This window comes from Culex quinquefasciatus, chromosome 1 (assembly GCF_015732765.1).
Source record: "Culex quinquefasciatus strain JHB chromosome 1, VPISU_Cqui_1.0_pri_paternal, whole genome shotgun sequence".
NCBI lineage: Eukaryota > Metazoa > Arthropoda > Insecta > Diptera > Culicidae > Culex > Culex quinquefasciatus.
In genome coordinates this window covers 93,714,152-93,736,148 of record NC_051861.1, presented here as the reverse complement: position 1 = coordinate 93,736,148, position 21,997 = coordinate 93,714,152, and the positions used below count along the sequence as shown (strand labels likewise).

General features: G+C 40.7%; 2 protein-coding genes across 5 annotated transcripts in view; one reads left to right on the top strand and one right to left on the bottom strand.

The window, feature by feature from the left end:
* Window positions 1–2,500: 2,500 nt before the first annotated feature.
* LOC119770692 (speckle-type POZ protein B-like) lies at window positions 2,501–3,232 on the top strand. Its single transcript, XM_038266031.1, has one exon. The coding sequence runs from the start codon at window positions 2,501–2,503 to the stop codon at window positions 3,230–3,232; it is 732 nt and encodes a 243-aa protein (XP_038121959.1).
* A 211-nt stretch (window positions 3,233–3,443) lies between these two features.
* The window catches only part of LOC6053338 (beta-1,4-mannosyltransferase egh), a 101,032-nt gene continuing 82,478 nt past the window's right edge, over window positions 3,444–21,997 (bottom strand). For all 4 annotated transcript variants that reach the window (XM_038252434.1, XM_038252417.1, XM_038252426.1 and 1 more), the window contains 2 exons: window positions 11,032–12,085; window positions 3,444–5,347 (listed from right to left, as the gene is read on the bottom strand). In XM_038252434.1, coding sequence (XP_038108362.1) covers window positions 4,775–5,347; window positions 11,032–11,835 — 1,377 coding nt within the window. In that variant the 5' untranslated portion in view covers window positions 11,836–12,085 and the 3' untranslated portion in view covers window positions 3,444–4,774. The remainder of the gene's footprint in view (window positions 5,348–11,031; window positions 12,086–21,997) is intronic.

Genomic DNA, 21,997 nt, shown 5'->3' with positions numbered 1-21,997 from the left:
AGGGTTTGCTAGGTGTATCCTAGCTGAAAAGAACAATATTTAAACAACTTTATTTCTCACAATTATTAACACTGTAATTTTACAATAAATATAACTTGTCACATTCGCACCACTAAAAGAAGATACCTTCCACCAATGCGATGCTATCCATTTGTCCAGTACAGAAGATTGTAAATTCCGGCCCCCAACGGTTTTGGCTTCAATTCCTTCACTCCAGTTGATTTTATTGGACGGAAGATTTGGCATCGCTGCGTTGCGTTCTTGGGCACCGAGCAAATATTTATAAAATTCTTACCAAACTACGGATGGTTGAAGGAATGACATCTTCTTCAATCGTAAGACAAAATAAAACGTGTGCGAAACGTTCGCTCGCAAGATGGGTGTGTGGAAATGGAACATTCCGGCAAAATTCTTAAATAATTCTGGCAGGCCTGCTTGAATCATTCTAGCAGGATTCTAGCAGAACAAACTCAGCCAGAATTTTTCGTGACTGGGCTTGTGCGCCGGGAATCGCTGGCCAGCGACCAGTATGGTGACGTCGCCAAACTTGTTGTCGTCACCGACGAGGGTCTTCAAATCCTATATACCTAATGTTTTTTAAGCGTGTATTTTAGTTTTGACAGTTGGTTTAAACTGGCACCGATTTAGTCTGTGAAAAAAAAAACTGACTCAACCCAATTTAGTCGGTCTATTCGTAGGGCAACTAAAAATCTTACTCCTGACGCATCCCGACTAAATCGGCAATTGATTGGTTGTTTTTGATTACCCGATTTCGTAGGGTGTTTCGTCAGGTCGAGAACTGTCAATTTTTTTACGGGGTTACCCCGTAAAAAACCGACATAACTTAGTCGGGTCTAGTCGGGTGGTTTCGGCCGACTCGTTGGCCAACGAATCGGCCGATCTGGCAACAGACTTCTGTGTAAACTTTACATAAGCGTCTGGTGAAAAATCGGTTGTCGAAATCGGCCGACGAAATCTGACGGGATATCGGTTATAAAAACAACCGATTTTTTACCGATTTAAGCGGTATACGCACATCGGAAGGAACCGGCCAAGAAAAATTTCAAATGGGCAGCAGCGGCAGCGAAAGCAAGCCAGAGAGGGTGAAGAAAAGCCCCAAGAAAACGCTCCCTCTCTGTTGTTCTGCTGTTTGTAAAGCTGTTTCTTAACCCCTTTCCTTCCGATCTCCATACTAGCCTTTAGTCTGTGAATAAAATAAAATCTGACTCGACCCAATTTAAAGGTCTATTCGTAGGGCGACTAAAAATCTTACTCCTGACGCATCCCGACTAAATCGGCTAACTGGTTGGTTGTTTTTGATTACCCGATTTCGAAAGGTGTTTCGTTAGGTCGAAAACTGTAATTTTTTTTACGGGGCCGTGATCAACTCCAAATTTGGGATCCCCCGCGGAGGAAGCATACACGCCGCGCGGCATTTCAGAATATGCCGTAGACTTTGTTCCCAGCGATTTTCTGCACTTTTGGTGCAATTAAAAACATACCTGCCAACAATGCCAGGCGATTATGAAAAAAAAAAAATGCCAGGCGATTCGAGGAAGAAGATCAACAAAAACAAAACGTGCAGTAAGGGATTTGACAGCGCGCATTTGCCGAAAGTGCGGCGCGTCGTTCCGAGGCTGGTTTGCCGCGTGTCTTTCTCGGGAATACGCGCAATACTTTAATAACTTTTACCCGCTACTTGGGTTACTTTCAACAAGCGTGCATGCAGCTTCAAATGGTACGTTCGTTTGAACAGCCAGTGCGGCACTGAGTGCCGCACTCGTCGGTGCCAGTTTTGGTTCAATCGAACGTCATCTGTCAACTGTCAGTGTGCTTGGAACTCGCATGAAACTGAAAAAATATCGAGTGCGGCACTAGAGTTTCAGTTCCAAGATGGCGACGAAACTCGTGCGGAACTAGCGCGAGTTTCTTCAAAGAAACACTTTGACAGCTCTGAGTGCGGCACTCAGTGTGGAACTAGCCATCAAACGAACGTACCAAAAGTTTGAACCAACTGTCAAAACTAAAACATTTTGTTTTGATTGATTTCGTCTCGCGCGGGCTGCAATCACGACTGTCTTGAATTTTAGCAAATAAGCAGAGGTAAACAGCGAAAATAGTAGGAAAATGTCATCAATCATCAAAACTGAATATTTTTTCTCTTTAGTGCAGAACTTCAGCCATGGCTCAATCCGGAACTAGCAACGCACCAAGAGAGACTTATGTCACTTCCGTACACTCAACTGAGTACTCGTACACATGGATCATAAGGAATTTCGAAGCCTGGCATAAAAAGCATGGAGGGCCACAGGATTCTCCTCAGTTTCCTTCCGGCCTACACGAGCAAGTCAAATGGATTTTGACCGTTGGTCCACTTGCGACGGCGGATGAATTGTTTTTGTCGTTGCACCTTGAGTTGGTATCGTCCGATTCAGCGCAAGGAAAACTCGAAGCCACGTGTGAAATAACAGTTACGACCACGAATGGTTTCAATTCTGTAATGGGTCCGTACAAATATAATTTTCCTCTGAATGAAAATTGGGGCTGGGACAGATTGTTGAAAAAGGATAACTTGCTCAAGAATGCAAAACCAACTGACGAACTGATCATAAAATGCAAAATAACCGCAAACGAAAGACTTGTGAACGAGACGCTGAACAATCAATTCGATCCTCTGCCGAGCAGTTTGGCCAAAGATTTGAAGACCCTCGTCGGCGGCGACAACAAGTTTGGCGACGTCACCATACTGGTCGCTGGCCAGCGATTCCCGGCACACAAGTGCATCCTGTCGGCCAGGAGCTCCGTCTTCAGCGCCATGTTCGAGCACCAGATGCAGGAAACGATCGAGAATTGCGTATCCATCGACGACATCGAACCGCCGGTTTTCGAAGCGCTGCTCGGGTTCATCTACACGGACGAGCTGACCAGTCTGGAGACGATGGCCCACGCGCTGTACAAAGCGGCTGATAAGTACGACGTTCCGACGCTGAAAAGCCACTGCCATTGCCACATCCTGGAGAAGCTCAGCTGGGAAACTGCCGCCGAAACGTTGATGCTTGCGGACCTGTACGACGACCTCGAGATGAAGAAGCACGTGCTGCAGTTTCTCAGCGGCAGCGTGGCGGCCAAGGTAACGGAGACAGACGGCTGGAAGGAATTGGTGCGGGCGTGTCCGCACCTCGTGGACGAAACGATCCGAGCGATGGCCTCCCAATGGATGAGTCGAAAGTGAAGCTTGCTCTGAACTGAGTCCCAAAGGACAACAAATGTGATTTCTTTCTATTACAAACCGAAATAAAAACTTAGCTTTTCGTAAGATTTAATCGCTTTGATTTTTTATTCAATATTTATCGGAAATTCCATTACAGGTAGATCATGAATTATCAGCAATTTTCTTTCTCTTTTTTGTTTTCCTAATGCCGTCTGCCTTTGCTGCACTTTTGTTTTTTTAGTAAGGTATTTTATCCCATATTGCTTCGCTGATCTCTCCCTTCTACGCAGGAGACAGAGAAGCCAAGCGCGCGCAGCGCAGTTTTAAATTTACCCACCTCTCTCGCAACATGTCGGCGCTCATATCAAATGACTGTTGGTTTGTGTGTGTTTGCTGTTTCTATCGAAAAAATTATAGAAACATTTCCTTTTAGCCTTAAACAATATTGATTTTGGAATAACTTCTAGCTTGCGACTTTAATATTTCTTAAGTTTTTGTGATTTCTCTTTTTTTCTTGTTTCAGTTAAATGTTCAGCTAAGTTTCTTTTTGATGTTGCAAGTTTGTCCTCTTCCAGATTTTTTTTATCTTTTCCTAGCGCACTGCGTTTAATCGTTAAATGGTTGTGTCTAATCATATCGCTAACTTGTTTTTTTTTGTTGTTGTTTAATTTTATTAAATATAGATTGTGAACAACGTGTGTGGACGTGGGAGTTTTTGCCTTAGTTGTTTAAACATTTTTTGTTGTTTTGCTCCACTCGACTTTTGACTAAATGTGAGTTAGTTAGTTTTACTTGTTCTGTTTCGACAACGAAGTCACGTTTTAAATTGTTTTCTAAATAAGTAGATTCGTCCCGTTTTTTTTTTTGCTTGTGTGTTTGTGGTATTTTATGTTTGAAATCGAATAATGAAATGATTTGCGTGTGTGATTTTTAAGAGCACCCAGAGTGAAAAGATCAAGGAATCTGCTAAAAGTGGTGAGCGGGGAAATGGGGAAAGAGGAAAAAATGCCAATGCCACGTAAACGTAATGATATTCACTAATTATACACGTTGGTGAGAACACGGTTCTCAAAATACAATTGTACACGTAAAAAAGCCTAACCTTACTCTTCTCTACACACACGGAAAACAGAAAAAAATGTACACGGAAAAAAATAAATAACAATGAAAAAATCTCATAGAATTTTTCTCTTGCTCGCACACCCGCACACACTCTCGCACTCAATCAAAATCAAGTCGGGGAAGAACCAAACAATTTCTGTATAGAATAAACTTATATATTTTTTTGTTCCATTTCATGAGGATGTTCCACATAAAAACAACATACACAAATGACTTTCGTTTCCCTTAAAACGGTTAAGCGCGCAAAATACTCTTTCTTTTTTCTGATAAATTCAGAAAAAAACTCACAAACTCTAACAAATGTACAAAGGTTGGTTGGTTGGTTTAGGGATGTTGTGTGTGTGTTCGTGTGCTAACAGCTAACTTGCTCTTGGTAAAAATAATCGTAATTAGAAAGAACTTTAAACCTACTAGTAATGATACTGCTGCTGCTTCCCCTCTTTAAACGGTAACAAGCGCCCGGACGTCCTTCTGCACCACGTAAAACTTGTGCTTCTTCCCGACCAGCCCCCAAATCACCGCCACGTTCTCGATGACCACGTTGATCGGGATGGTGCACAGCGCGCCCAACACGCACGCCAGGAACTTGACCACGCCGAACCGGTACAGCGAGAAGCTCTTGATCACCCCGAACACGTACATGTAGATGTTGAACCCGGCGATGAACGCGCACAAAAAGTCCACCAGGTTCGGGCACGGAATCGGGTACAGCCCCGCGAAGATCATATTCGACGTCGACAGGGGCATCGTGACCCAGGAGTACACGCTGATCCCCAGCAGCAGCTTGTTGCGCAGCGGGATCGTCTTCGAGTGGACCACCAGCAGGATGCCCTGGAGCCAGCGTTTGCGCTGCTGCAGAAAGTCGAGCAGCGTGAACGGGCTCTTCTCGTACATTTCGCCCTCGATGAAGTTGAAGGTGTACCCGGCGGCGAACGCACGCATCGCGAAGAAGCAGTCCTCCGCGACCGAACCGTCGATGCCGTTGTCGAACGAGACCTCCTTCTCGGCGTGGACCTGCGGATAGGATAGATGAAAAAGATTTCGTTAGTTAAACGCAATTGCACACTTGAGGAATCGTCGAAGCGGTAAACACGCAACGTGGTGGGGCTGGCTGGCGATTGCAACGAATATGCGGCAAGAAATATAAAACTTGAAATTACAATTTTCACCATTTCAATGAAAAATGTGTTTTAAAATGCATTTTACACCAGTACAGTTGATTTGCAATTACTAATTTTCAAAATATCTTAGGACATCTTGGGACATAAACTAGCAAAGATATTTGCAACGGCCTAAACTAAATTCAAAAATAAAATCTCAAATTCAAATGTTTTAATGCTCAAACTTTCCTGTTACTCTATGACTTTTGCCATTCTCACCTTACAGAGAAAAGGCTATAAACTTACTCGAAAAATAAACTTTCGCGTGATTTCCACGTGATTTATGGATGGACCCAAAAAGGCATCTTGTTGTACATTTTTAGAAAAAAAAAATTGTAAATACATTGTAGCGTTCAGTTTTTTTATGCTGAGATTCAGTAAAGTTACACTCAACCCCCGGTGGTTGGTCACTTTTTCGTTTGACACTTTTTTAGTTTGTACCCCGTTGGTTGGTCAAAGTCAAACTAAAAAGGGACGAACTGTCACTTTTTACACGGTACTCACGCACACTATCAAAACGAAAACTTGAAATGCGGTTTTGGAGGTTTGGGTTCCAAAGAGCCTGTCTGAAAATATGTTTATCCAGCTTTTTAAGCGAAGATGGCGTTCGAATAGTGAACACCCGAAATGTCAAAATCACGCAGTGGAATATACCAACATTGCGAAAAAAAAGTGTGCCATGGCATGACAGCCACATTTTTTGTCTAATGTTGGTGCTACTGCGGTCGTTCAACATTCGAACGCCATCTTTGCTTAAAAACCTGGATAGAAGATGGGCTCTTTTAAACGGCTCTTTCGCTCTTTTTCAAAATTTGGATGAAAGGTTTTTTTAGAATCGTGTGATTTTATAAGTTATTTCACATTGGACTTTTACAAATTATTTTATAAAAAAAATAAAACTGAAAACGCGAATATTTTCTTGAAAACCATAGGTCCGCAACTATGTCAAGATTTCTACTCGAACCTAAACATACGAGTCATTGACGCGCCAACGAACTGTCAGCCTGCCCAGGGGTGTTAATCATCTAAGGGAAGAGTTGGGTCGGTTGACCGGAACAAATGGCATCCAAACTTAAATCAAGGATGTTAGAAAAATTGCTAATAATTTTAAAATTGCGTTTATTTCTGCAAGAATTGAACTTATGCTGATAATTTATTTGGAGAAAACATTCTGTGAACTCTTTTCCACATTCTGATTTAATTGATGAAGTCTATAAATAACAAGGTTTAATCGGACAAAAGCATTATTTTTTTCCAAAATCTCTTAATTATTCAGTAAATTTTTGGTAATATTTTACAAATTATGCAATTTTAAATGCTTAAATTCAGAAAATACTTTATTTTGTTTCGATTTAAATTGATTCTGATTCTGATTGTGTGAATTTGCATTATTTTATTAACCATCAATACGATCAATTTCAACATTTCAAAATAGAGAGTTCGTATTTGTGTTGGGAACCAACAACGAGAGAGGTACTCCTCGATATTAGCTCCTAAAAAGTGCACCAGCAGGATCGGCAGATTTGAAGAAGCTAAAGAATGCCGAAGCGCTACCTGCAAAGCCAGGCAGTTTGAGCAAGGACGCTCAAAATTCGTCTGGAAACCAGTTCGCTACCCTCCCTGTGGACGTGAGCGAGAAGGAAGAACGACGGGAAAAGTTGCCACCCATTTTTGTGAAAACATCGTCATTCGCTTGTGTGCTGATGGACTGAAAATGCTGCTACCTACCAGAAAAGATTACAACTACGTTCGGGATTTCCTGAACAACACAAAGATTGAATACTACAGCCATGACGATCCAGGTAAACGCCCCATAAAACAGGTCCTCCGAGGCCTGTATGACATGGATGTAAGTGTGCTGAAAGAAGAGCTCAAATCTCTGAAGTTGAACGTGATCGAAGTCTTCAAGATGACGAGACACATCAAGGACATCAAGTATCGTGATCAACTGTACCTGGTTCATCTCGAGAAAGGATCGACAACGCCGTCTGAGCTGAAAGCAGTTCACAAAACTCAAGCTTGCGGAACAATCAACAAGAACATCGAACCGAAATGCTTCAATTGCGGTGGCGACCATTCGACCAAGAATCGGAACTGTCCAAAACGAGCTGAGTTTGTAAAAATTCGGCAGCAAGCGACGAAGAGGCACCAACCAAATCGCCGCAAAACACCACCAGCATTCACTCACGTGGATATTCCTGCTTTGGCGTCACCAGGAGCGGGATCTGTTCGAGTGGTTCCAAATCTGCAGCCATTGCCGTTGAATCAGCGGCAAAAAGTTGCAGAGAATACAACACCTCCTGGCTTCAGACAGCAACCGAGGGAAAACCAACCAGCATCAACGGATGAAGGCAGCAGTGACCTGTTTTCACCACAAGATCTTCTGAACATTTTCATCGAGATGATAGTTTACTCGTTGTAATGATGTTGAATATTTCAATGAAGTTAGTTTTTTGTATTCTAGTTTTAAGATAGGATTACTGCCGTTCTACGCATAATTGTCCCGTGGGTTCCTATTCGCCATATGTGTCCCAAATCGTCCCAGTTAGCCATTTATCACCATTATTTGTGATTCTATTGCTATACAACAGGTAAACAAGACATAATGCTAAGTAAAACTATAGATTCCGTGTAAGTAGAGCGTCCAATTTCCCGGGAAATCCCGGGAATTCCCGAGAAATTTTAAATTTATTGAAAATTGTTCTAATCTTGGTTCTGAATCATATTTTTCATCAAAGTTGAATAGGACAGCGACTCTAATGGTTTAAATAAGTGTAAAGATCAACTAATTCATGCAACTACAAGAAAATGTCTATTTTTCTAATTATATAAGCTCAAATCGTGTAATAAATAAAAAAATGATCTCTGATATTTTTTGTTGAGGAGACTTTTTTCATCAAAGTTTCTGAACAGTTAGTAAAATGAATCCATACTCCACAATCTTATTTTTTTAAACCTGCCTCTGTGACCAGTTTGAGAGTGTATGGCTTGACGCATTATGTTTAATCGAATAAAATCATTCAGAAATTATTTTTTTCATAACAAATAACTTTTCTAAGCCAAGTTATACTGGTTTCAGCTCTTGAACAAAATGGTTGAGCTTTTTAGTTTTTCCTTAAAAATTAAACTTCTCGTGTTTGTACATCAAACAACTCAATATTTTCACATATTAGGAGCAAGTTTTCAAACTATGTTTGCATTTTCGGACACCTCTTAAATAATACAAAGTAGTTTTTAGATGATTTTGTAATGTTTTTTTCCACATGGTTTTCAGGTTTATCATTGACTTCTGTTAAATGATTTTTCATAGAACGAAAACATGATTTACTGAGCGGCCGTGGCTGACTGGTTACGGTGTTCGCTTTATAAGCGAATGGTTCTAGGTTCGATGCCCATCTGCGCTCAACGAGAAAGTTAAGAACATAGAAATCTCAAATGATGAATATGAACGAAAAAAATCAAAGTCGCTCGAGGCGGGATTCGATCCTCCGTCCTTTGGATTGGTAAGCAAAAATGCTAATGCTAGGCCATGACGACTTGGTGACCGTGGACTGGAATTAGGAATACTGTTACAGAGAGCGAGTTGTGGCGCTATAACCATGGCAAATAGTGTCCAGGGCATTCGTGGAAATACAATGTCCCATCCCAGAGGGTCCCGGAGTACCAAACCTTCTTAGCATGGTGCTCCCAACGAATACAACCAAAAATCTCGGAGCGTATGGTGGTGTGTCCCCATGCTTCTTGCTCCCCTGTCGATTCAGAATTGTGTTGTTGTTCGAACACTCAGTGCTCAAACTCAACCCAATTACGAGTCATCTCTGCGATACGGCTTTACGCAGTAGGCCTGGCCGCTTTAACGCTTGTGATGTTTCAATGCATTCCAATGCAATGGCGCACTACAAATGTTAATAAATGACAAGAAGAGTGCTAGGCGTCATCTAACCTAAGGCACTCTCCAGGATCCCTTCGAAAGATTGGCTGCGCTAGGGTCAGACCCTTAGATTAGATTAGATTAGAACGAAAACATGATTTAAATTCTAAGATAAATTGACATCATCCCTCTACCTTCTTTTATGTTAAACCTTCTAACACCCATTGTTGCACCAGTGCTCCATAATTCTTTTACTTAATATTTAAATTTTTTGATCGAATTGAAGTAATTCTTCTTGTAAAAAAATCTCAATTTTGCTTTGGCGGTAAAGGGTTTAAATATTCTTTATTCGATATCCAATTATTCTTTTAAAAGTTTACCTGAATTGTAATTGTTTATTTTCATTAAGCAAGGTATCTTCATTTTTTTATAGCATTTAAAAAAATTGGGTCCAAAAAATTAAGAAATTGTATACTTCCGCTTATATTTAGGGAATTCCCGGGAAATTTATAATTTTCCCGGGAAACGGGAAATATTTTTTTACGGGAAATCCCGAGAATTCTTGGGATTTTTTTTCCCGGGACGGGAAAATGGACGCTCTAACAAACTTTTAGGAAATTTGACGGGTTTTTCGAAAAAAAATACACTGAACAAAAAACACGCCATTTTTATGAGATTTTTTGATTTTTATGTTTAAAAGTCAAATTTGAAGGTGAGCCCACAATTTTTTTTTCGTTTAAAATTTTTGTGCGTGTAGCCTAAGATGTTACAAAAAGACTCAAGTAAAATGCAGGATGAAGCAACTCTCCTAAAAAAATACAAAAATCATTTACTGAAACTGTAATTTTTTAAAGTGCTCAAAATTTTAAAAAGCCGAGTACGGGAATTGATTCTCTAGGCAATTTTACATAAAAGTCTCCATATTGACTACTGTCCTAAGTCTAATCCTTCTGAAGTTACAGCGGCTTAAAAAATAAAAATGTTGAAAAATGTGGTTTCTTGATGGTTTTTGACAATTTCTATATCACAGACTTGATTTCTCAGTCTTGAAAATATTTTTACCAGAAAGCTCGTCCAATTTCCCATAAGATTGTCTTTGACCACAGTTCATTTTGTTTGAATTCGGATTCTAAGAATTTGCAAAAACATTTCAAAGGAGAGAGTTCGTATATTTATTGAAATTTAGTGTCATTGAAAACTTGCCCGCGAATTCTAACCCAACAACGCAACTTTGTGCTCGCATCATTGGCGGTATTTAATTGGTTCCACCACCACCGCGGTGTGGTTTTCAGTCCACTAATTAGGCCAACCACTTGAAACCCCAGTCAACGTGATACCTCATTGCGCACTTGAATGCACCGCCTTTTTGTGCCAAATCATTTGTTTCAATTGAGAAGCTTCTATACTGCCCATGTTCGCATAAATGTCCCATATGCAAAAACAGCAAGCTGAGAAAAACGCTAAACAAGTTTGTCCCACACATAAGGCTACGTGTTAAGTTTTCACGAAAAAACTGGATTTCTTCCTGATTTCTAGAACAAAGTACTGGATGTTATAGGCTCTTTTGAAAGAGCACACGATTTTAAACCAAACTGCATTAATAACTCAAAAGTGACGAAAATGCATATGGGACATTTATGCGATCATGGGCAGTATACTGTCCTTACCTGAGTAACCACGTAACTGCCCTTCCAGCTGAAGTACGGCTTGTGGAACATCTTGAACTGCAGCCGCAGCTTGCCCATGTCGTCCGAAACGCGGAAGCTGTCCGCCAGCGTCGTCAGCCAGTTGACGACGTTCTCGTTGGCGTACGTGATCAGGCCCTGCCCGAAGGGGTGCTTCCCGTCCAGGACAAAGTTGATGATGCCGCGGACGCTGTTCTCGGTGAGGAGCGTTTCCTCGTCCAGGTGGACCACCCAGTCGTTGTTGTTAAGTACGTTCACGTTGTCCTCCAGGCAGTACTGCAGGGCACGCGACTTGAACAGCGCACCGGTTTTGGTTTTGTAGTCCTTCGGGACGACAATCTCCCTCGTGCGGCGATGTTTCGGTAGATTTACCGGCTTATCGCTGACGACCTCCACCAGGAAGTTCTCGAGGCCGGTGTCCAGGCAGGTGTTCATGTTGCGCAGGACGTTCGACTTGACTAGGTCCGGGTAGTCGCCGCGGGTCACCACCCGGATGCAGATGAAGGGCGCCAGCAGCGGCGAACCCTTCAGCACTACCTTCTCCGGGAAGGCATTGTAGAACACCAGCCCGAAGAAGTTGAACAGCACCTGGGGCAGCGTGAGGAACGTGAGCAACCGGAGCGTGTACAGCAGCAGCGTCGGAACGGTGCCATACTCCTCCCAGGGATCGATCGCGACGAAGCTGTTTTCGTTGACCTTGATGCCGCCGGAGAACACCTCGAACACGATCAACAGCGTGAAGAGCAGCGCGCAGTGAAGCAGATGCTTCGAGATGGAGTTCAGCATTGTACCACCGGCTTCAACTTGGTTGGTCCCACTTTTTTTCTCTACACGACACTACCTTAGCGCAGAAAAAAAAACTAAAATCTAACCCGTAAACGTTTCACTAGCTTCTTTTTCTTCTTCGGTTGGAGAAAGAGTCGTCTTCTCAGGTCACTACACTAAACTTCTAGGCTGAGGCTGTTGGTGCTGATGATGGACTGCATTCCGGTGAGGCATGGTGGCTCGTCGTCTATCGTCGGTTAGTTGGTGGTACCTGCAAGGTAAAGAGAGAGAGAGAAAGAGCACGCTTGAGTAAAGCCATATAATGAGTAATGAGTAATGGGTTGTTGGTGATAAAGGAATCTCGCGGCAATTGTTTTTGATTGCGCGCGTTTGATAAGATATCGTCGCCGCCGCGTTCGTACATTTATAGTAGTATCAGGGAGGGCTGCTATCAATAAAGTGATGCATCACATGGCGTGAAATCATCTCGATTAGCTCATAGAACCTCGTTATTATATCAAGCCATCGTTCGTGGCCCAGACATTTGCTATTACTCATTTAGTCGAAAGGCTTTAATGAGTTGTGGTCGTGATGGAACAGAATTTAAAGTTCACACCTCAAAGACAAGGGCCTTTTGCAGAAACTTGGGAAGTTGGTAAAAATTAGAAATTTTTTGAAAATTGAAATACCGAATGCAATCTAAAGTACATTTTGCTATGGGTTTCAAGTGCAGATAGGTTGAAATCAAAAATAAATTAAACTAAACAAAAAAGATTGAAGTATTGAGTTTTGGGCCAATTTTCCCAATCGCAGAAAAAAACTGCCTTTTACATAATTTTTATTTTTATAAAAATAAATGTGTCAAACTATCAAGTGCAAATCGTCATTTTTACGTAAAATTGTCTGATCTGTACGATATCTGTACGATTTCTGGAAAATTTGACAGCTCGTTTATATTTGGTGGTTAAATCTATCCAACACTGGCGGCGCCTCGTGGCACGGTGGTTAGCGGCTTCGGCTGCCGATCCCTAAGTTGCTATGGGCAGAGCTGAAAATGTCAGGGGTCCTGACGCGAAAATCGGCGACGCATACACGATTTTTTCAGATCCATTCACTGAACCGCAAAATTGTGACATAAACAAACCCGACTCAGTCGTGAGTGCCCTAGCTCACTGAGCAGCTGCAATGCGAGGCAGTAGTCGACCAACGCTCATTCGACGTTGCACGCACACACATAAAGAAACAAGTTTTTACACAAAAAGTTGGAATTTATGCGTGGAAATGTAATTTTCAATATAAGTTATGGTTGTTTTAAGTGTTTTGCACAGTCTAGAACCATTCAATTGTTTAAAAATAGTCAAAATAGTGTTTAGAGAGGATTTTACGAGTCAGTCATACGACACGAATTGAGTGAGTGTAGCTCATTTTTTCACGTCTCTCATTCTCCAGCAGCCGACCGGCACGAGTCAGGCGGCAGTGGTTGAACGGACACAGTAGGCTTACAGTCACATGCTAGCAGAGAACTGACATTTTGGTTTGCTTCATGTGTACGCTGGGTTGGAAACATTTTGCAGGCCTGGCTATGGGGCGCGGGTTCGATTCCCGCCTTATCCTCCTGGCCTTTTATCGGATGGGGAAGTAAAACGTCGCTCCATTTGCGTAAAAGAGGTTTCGGGTGACTCACCACTAGGGTGACAATAAAAAACTAACTTAATCCACCTATGTGGTTGGAGCCTTCCTCACTCATTACCAACAATGGCTGATATGATGGGGTTGTACACAAATTTCATCTATTTTTTAGATCCGGAATAAAAAAAAAAGTACATAAATATAACTAAAGAGGCCACATCTCGAGACAGGGTTGCCAGATCTTCAATGTTTTAGACTCGTTGGAAAGGTCTTTTGATAACCTAACCAACGATGGGTCGAATGGTGGATCCGGACATAATTTACATACACTTAAGTGAGATCCGGCTTTCAAAAAGTACATCAATATCACTTAAGTGGCCATATCTCGAGACAGGGTTGCCAGGTCTTCTATGTTTTGGACTCGTTGGAAAGGTCTTTTGATAACCTACCCAACGATGGGTCGAATGGTGGATCCGGACATAATTTACATACACTTAAGTGAGATCCGGCTTTCAAAAAGTACATCAATATCACTTAAGTGGCCATATCTCGAGACAGGGTTGCCAGATCTTCAATGTTTTGGACTCGTTAGAAAGGTTTTTTGATAACCTAACCAACGATGGGTCAGATGGTGGATCCGGACCTAGTTTACATACATTTAAGTGAGATCCGGCTTTCAAAAAGTACATCAATATCACTTAGATGGCCATATCTCGAGACAGGGTTGCCAGATCTTCAATGTTTTGGACTCGTTAGAAAGGTTTTTTGATAACCTAACCAACAATGGGTCAGATGGTGGATCCGGACCTAGTTTACATACATTTAAGTGAGATCCGGCTTCAAAAAAGTGCATCAATATCACTTAAGTGGGCATATCTCGAGACAGGGTTGCCAGATTTTCAATGTTTTGGATTCGTTGGAAAGGTCTTTTGATAACCTAACCAACGATGGGTCGGATGGTGGATCCGGACATAGTTTACATACATTTAAGTGAGATCCGGCTTCAAAAAAGTACATAAATATCACTTAAGAGGCCATATCTCGAGACAGGGTTGCCAGATCTTCAATGTTTTAGACTCGTTGGAAAGGTATTTTGATAACCTAACCAACAATGGATCGGATGGTGGATCCGGACATAGTTTACATACATTTAAGTGAGATCCGGCTTCAAAAAGTACATCAATATCACTTAAGTGGCCATATCTCGAGACAGGGTTGCCAGATCTTCAATGTTTTGGACCCGTTAGAAAAGTTTTTTGATAACCTAACCAACGATGGGTCAGATGGTGGATCCGGACCTAGTTTACATACATTTAAGTGAGATCCGGCTTCAAAAAAGTGCATCAACATCACTTAAGTGGGCATATCTCGAGACAGGGTTGCCAGATCTTCAATGTTTTGGACCCGTTAGAAAAGTTTTTTGATAACCTAACCAACGATGGGTCGGATGGTGGATCCGGACCTAGTTTACATACATTTAAGTGAGATCCGGCTTCAAAAAAGTGCATCAATATCACTTAAGTGGCCATATCTCGAGACAGGAATGACAGATTTTCAATGTTTTGGATTCGTTGGAAAGGTCTTTTGATAACCTACCCAACGATGGGTCGAATGGTGGATCCGGACATAATTTACATACACTTAAGTGAGATCCGGCTTTCAAAAAGTACATCAATATCACTTAAGAGGCCATATCTCGAGACAGGGTTGCCAGATCTTCAATGTTTTAGACTCGTTGGAAAGGTCTTTTGATAACCTACCCAACGATGGGTCGAATGGTGGATCCGGACATAATTTACATACACTTAAGTGAGATCCGGCTTTCAAAAAGTACATCAATATCACTTAAGAGGCCATATCTCGAGACAGGGTTGCCAGATCTTCAATGTTTTAGACTCGTTGGAAAGGTCTTTTGATAACCTAACCAACAATGGGTCGGATGGTGGATCCGGACATAGTTTACATACATTTAAGCGAGATCCGGATATATGTGAAAACACATTTTTATACATAACTTTTGAACTACTTATCGAAACTTCAATCTGTATAAAACTCGATCTATGGGACCCTAAACCAAGTCGAATGCAACAGGTTCGGGTCAAATCGGTTCAGCCAGTGCCGAGAAACATGAGCTAGTTTGTTGATCACATACATACATACACACACACATACACACAGACAATTGTTCAGTTTTCGATTCTGAGTCGATATGTATACATGAAGGTGGGTCTACGACGTTTTTATACAAAGTTCATTTTTAGAGCAGGATTATAGCCTTACCTCAGTGAGGAAGGCAAAAAATCGACATCAGAGATACCCTCTGACTCGATTCCTAGTGCAAAAATAAGTATCTGTGCCAATTTTGAGCCAAATCGGTTAAGGCTAAGGGGTCGCTTTTCATCGTTGAAGTTTATATGGGGAAAATCACGAAAATGTATGGGGAAAAACATCGTTTCAGTAATTTTCTGCTAGGTGGCGCAGGTCTCGCCCAAAATTGTCCAAGTGTGAGATTCTTGTAGGAAATTTATTGCGCCTTGCAGCAATTTCTAGAGTTTTGTGTCAATCGTGTTAGGCCTAGATTTTTTCATCACACTGCTTTGCAGGACTGAGAACTGTCAACTTTGCGCATTTTGCACCTCAGTAGAGTGCTGCGGGAAAATTTTCATCACAGTTGGCAAACTGATTTTTCATCACACCATCAAAACAAAACAAGTGTAAAGCATTGACTTCTGACACAATCTAGTCAACAAGCTGTGGTAGCCGAGGCAATAAATCATTGAGATGGTATGTTAAAGGTTCCTGGCTCGATCTCGTAGTTGGAACTTTTGAGTTTTTTTGACAGGTTATTTTTTTAATGTGCTAGAGGCAAGGCTGACATTATTGTAACGGTACGAGGCCATGATTTTATCGGACGATTGCTGGTCAATTTTGGGTGAAAGTCAATTAAAATTATGGGGAATTGGCTTTAAATTCAATAATATTCTGAATAAAAAACAATACATTGTGGACGAAAGAAATCGGTATATTTTCAGTATAATCAGTCCAATTTCTAAGCATCTCGTTATTACCCTAGTTGTACTAAAACCAAGAAGAATACACATTTTTAGACAGTATTTATTAGTCAACAGTAATATCCAAAAATGACATTGGTAGATCGGCCAAGTTCCAGGGTAAAGGATATCCAACAGTTACCGAACGCCCTCTTCAACTGGAACTCAGACCATCCGTCAATCTTGCGTTGATCTTCATCGTCATAAAGGGACCCCTCTCGGCAGCACCGGATCAGCGGATGTTGGGAAAGACGATTCAACAATAAGTGAAGATGTCTGTCCCCAATGCAGACAGCAACGATCTTTGGTTGTCCATGATCCATCCGGCAAGATGACCAAGTACCGCTATACCGACACCGAAGACCATATTTTTCCAGTCGGAACAAGCCGTGGTCTCCTTGAATCACCGGTTCTGGGACTACCCGATCGAAGTCACTTTCTCTGCACTGGACACTTCATTGGTTTCTGAACTTTGGAAAAATAAATAAACATTAACAGCCTGCCTTGGCAACGGGTATTTTCGTCATCACTGTGCTGAAAAAGCACTGTGATGAAAAAATACTGTGATGAAAATAATTGCGCAAGACTCTAGTAAAGTGCAAAATGCGCAATAATTCCCTACAACTTTGTCCAAGGGTGTAAAACGATTCGAGTTGATCCTGTTTTTTGGTCTAGAAAAAAATATTTTCTTATATACCTCCTATATACTGCCGTTCTACGCATAATTGTCCCATGTTCAAAAAAGTGCAACTGAGAAAAACGCGATTGAAATTTTTCGACCGATTTCTGTGTTTCTACGCATAATTGTCCCGTGGGTTCCTATTCGCCCTATGTGTCCCTAATCGTCCCAGTTAGCAGTTTATCACACTTATTTGTGATTCTCTTGCTATACAACAGGCAAACAAGACATAATGCTTAGTAAAACTAATGATTCCGTATAAGAAAATCCTTGGTGGGACAATTATGCGTAGAATATTAACGATGGGACAAACAGACTTGGTGTTGTTTTTGATGAGTTTGCGAACAAAGTACCAGATTTTATGTGTTTTTCTTAAAGTACACATCAGACTAAACTTAAAAATGTCATAAAGTCAAAGTCGTCCAAAACTGACATGGGACAATTATGCGTAGAACGGCAGTATACCCCTTGCATACTATCAAGTATGTAAGCCGATTTCTTTTCATCTCTATATCTAATAACTCATCAGGATCAACTCGGATCGTCTTGCACCCTTCTACAAAGTTGTTGGTAATTAAATTTCCTACAAGTATCTCACACTTGGACAATTTTGGGCGAGACCTGCGCCACCTGCTGCAAAAATTCTGAAGCGATGTTTTTCCCCATACATTTTTGCGATTTTCCCCATATAAACTTCAACGATGAAAAGCGACCCCTTAGCCTTAACCGATTTGGCTCAAAATTGGCACATTTACTTGTTTTTGCCTAAAGAAACGATCCAGGGGGTGCGATTTTCCGATTTTGCGATTTTCCGAAATTTTCAATTTTTCTTGTCACCCTACTTACCACACATAACCTTCGGACGCCTAGAAATGACCAGAAACTTGCAACAGAGACCACAAAAGACCCGGGGGTCGTTAAAGTGGATTGCTTTGCTTTTAACTTCCTTGGTTGCTGTGCACCCTTAAGAATAAGGTTTAAAAAATCAAATTTTCACAAAATGTTTTTGTTTTTGACTTTTTTTTTCAAGATTGCAATATAGGGGAAATATACCCATTTTAAGCCTAATAAGCGGTCGTGTTTATATGATGCTGGATAATCTGGAGTGTTCCTTAAAATTGACTAAAACCAAGTACAGCAACGAGTAGAGCAACTTTTTCTGAACATTTCTGTTTATTTTCACTTTTATTAAAAGTTATGCTATTCCTTTTACAAGCATTTAAAAAACATATTTCCCAAATGCATTCTAATCAGTCGAGTGCATTGGGCCACGGCCATTTTCCTATTTTCAGCTTAGTTTTTTTTTCTTCCAGCGCTGTTGGCAGCACTAAAATTGATGAAATTGGCATCACTGGCTCACTCCAACAGGCGCTACTGGTGGTGTTGGTGGCCACCCTTTGTTCTTTATTTGCCTTCGCTTTTCGCTCGGTGTTCTTCAGCCTTCGATTGGAATGGGTCGTCAAAAGTCAAACGTCAAAAGACTTGGCGCGTTTGTTTTTTTGATAGCCCTTGCTAATTATTTACATGTTTCGGATTTTTTTTTTCAAGTGAGTGACTAACTAATGTTATAAAGAATATGTTTTCGGTAATTGGAAACAATTTCATATCTTAAGCGCTTTGAAATCGTTAGCGCAAGTGAAAAGATATTGATGGCGACTTTCGTTAAGAAGTTAACCTCTCATTTTGCGTGTGGATGTGTGTGCCATCAAAATGATGAGAAATGGTCTCGCAAAATAGAAATTTTGATCAAAAGTGCATTAAATTTGATCTTTTTGGCCAGTAAGTGGCATAAATTGCTGTTGCTGGTAAGTTTATAACCTAAATAGTATTTTTGGAGCTTTAATCGAGCATCAAACTCTCCATAAGACGAAGATAGGTGTTTGATTAGAAAGGAAATATTTCCCCTTTGTTCACGTTTATAGTGCAAATGCGTCATACGCATGAATAAATGCCTTCGAGATTCTTAAATTCATGAACATAATTCACGATTTCGGGAGTTGTTTTTTTTTAAATAAATAATCGTATTTTTTCAAGTTACTTAAAAGTCTTATCAAGTTATTCCAGAATTGTCAACCTCCCATTCAAAAAAAAAAAATCTCCTGTTCGACCTCTGCCTTGTGCACTCCAGACCAGTTCGGAGTCTAGCGCTAGAGTTAGCTAGACTTTGTGGCGACACGGCCGGCGCGCCCGTCGGCCTATGATGTGGGCCAAACCTGTGTGCCCCGTACCGTGATTCGAACCAGAGAAAACGGGGGGAAACAAACCAAACGAACTGTACGCACGCAAGCAAAAGCAAACCAAACACTTGCACCTTTTTCTATCCCTTGGCACCGTTTCCCTTTCTTTGTTTTAAAGTTAAAAAGTTGTAAAAGAAGCGACGTCTAATTGCGAATAGATGTTAACGCACTTGTATGCAAAACTTGCATGCAAAATTCCTGCCAGCAAACTGCGACATCTTGTGACGAGTGGCACAATCTGTCTAATCCACGGTTATCTCCTAAATAACAAAAACGCAAATTATAAAGCAACACGAAGCCCACCTCAAAAAACGCGATGGATTATGAAATTGTTTCTGCCACTTTTGATGAGATCGTTACTGGAACGTGTCATGCCTTTCACGGCGAATTTCGACAATGCCGCGGGGTGAAATTATAGGCTTTTGGCGGTCGCAAGTTGCAATAAAGGAATGTGGAATGGAATTTTTCGCTGTCACAATTTGAGCAAACTGAAACTTATCGGGAAACGTGACCAGAACAAATTGTGCGAGTGTGGCTGTTTTTTCCCCCACTAGCGCCACTTTACGCGCCAGTTTTCATCAGCGTTTTATGTGTTTAATAATATTTGTGTTTGGCAAACAAGACAATCGATTTTCAACGGGCTCAGGCGTGGAGTTGGTGCGCGAGAAGGAAATTTCACACGTGATCGGTATTTGTAGTGTTCAATTGGATCGGAGCAATAACAACAAATGAAAGTGAAGAAAATTTTGTGTCATTGATGAACTACTCAGGCCACAGACAATATTGGAAAACCCTTTTTTAAATTTATTATTCCATGATTTAACGTTCAATTTGAATCATCGGAAACTCACCTCAGTAATTTTGAATTCACCACAGCTCGTTTACGAGCGTTTGCCAGTTGCAACTGCATAGTAGTGATGTGGTGAATTCCAAAACTATCGTGGTGAGTTTCGAATAATTCGAATTGACCGTTAAATTGTTGATTGCTAGATTTGAAAAGAGGCTTACGTCAGTTTGTCTGTGATGTCCGTCGTAGGTGTTTAACTCCATCAGGTGATGAGATCCACCCATTGTGCGAATACAATTAATCTTTAAACGACCCCCCTCTATAAACGGAAACCATTGTCTCGACGATGTATCAGATATTGCGCGACGTCAACACGCGACAAACATTGCCCAGAAATTGCTTTATTGCACAACCTTGTGATGAAACGCTGCCATGGATGGATTTTTTTTTTCGAATACTGTCAAGTCGGGAGCAAATTTGGTGCGATGATTTCATATCATCTGCTCATGCATGGTGAGCAAATTCCCAACTGCATTCCATCGGACACCACGCAGTAGTAAAAATGCGATTTGTTTTCTACTTTGTTCGACAAGCATTTGGTATCGGGCAATGTGGCCGGTTATCACGAGCTTGAGAGTAACAGCCAGCATCAGCTAGCAAAAACCGGTCTTCCCGGCAGATTCAGTACCAGCGAGAAGTAGCCGGTATTTACATTCATGGATTTCAGGCAAATAGACTTTACTTTATTTGAATTTTTGTTATTTCTTTAAGAAATTGTTTTTTTTTGTAACTAAAATAAAAACGACCGATTTGAACACAAATTAGTTCAGCAAATGATCACTGCTACTGTGGTGGCGCTGCTTTGAGAATTCTCTTTTGAGCAATTCTCTCAGATTTCAGATCATTCGATTTTTGTTTTGTATTTTTTAATCCGACTAAACTTTTTGGTGCCTTCGGTATTCCCAAATCCATTTTGCATCATTAGTTTGTCCATAAATTTTCCATACAAATTTGGCAGCTGGCCATACAAAAATGATGTATGAAAATTCAAAAATCTGTATCTTTTGAAGGAATTTTGATCGATTTGGTGTCTTCAAGTTGTAGGTATGGATATGGACTACACTGAAAAATGATGCACGGTAACAAAATTTTTGGTGATTTTTATTTAATTTTGTCACTAAAACTTGATTTGCAAAAAAACACTATTTTTATTTTTTTTTATTTTTGATATGTTTTAGAGGACATCAAATGCCAACTTTTCAGAAATTTCCAGGTTGTGCAAAAAATCTTTGAGCGAGTTATGAACTTTTGAATCCATACTGATTTTTTCAAAAAATCGAAATATTGGTCGCAAAAATTTGTCAACTTCATTTTTCGATGTAAAATCAAATTTGCAATCAAAATGTACTTTAGTGAAATTTTGATAAAGTGCACCGTTTTCAAGTTAAATCCATTTTAAGGTGACTTTTTTGAAAATAGTCGCAGTTTTTCATCTCAGCAACTATTGGTCCGATTTTCAATATTAAAATATGAAATATTTGTGAAATTTTTCGATCTTTTCGAAAAAAATACTTTCAAAATTTTTAAACCAAGTCTAACATTTCAAAAGGGCCAAACATTCAATATTACACCCTTTTAAAATGTTAGTCTTGGTTTAAAAATTTTGAAAATATTTTTTTCGAAAAGATCGGAAAAATTCACGACTGTTTCATATTTTAACAATGAAAATCGGACCATTAGTTGCTGAGATATCGACATTGGAAAATGGTGTGTTGTTTGGGTGGGACTTAGAAAACATCAA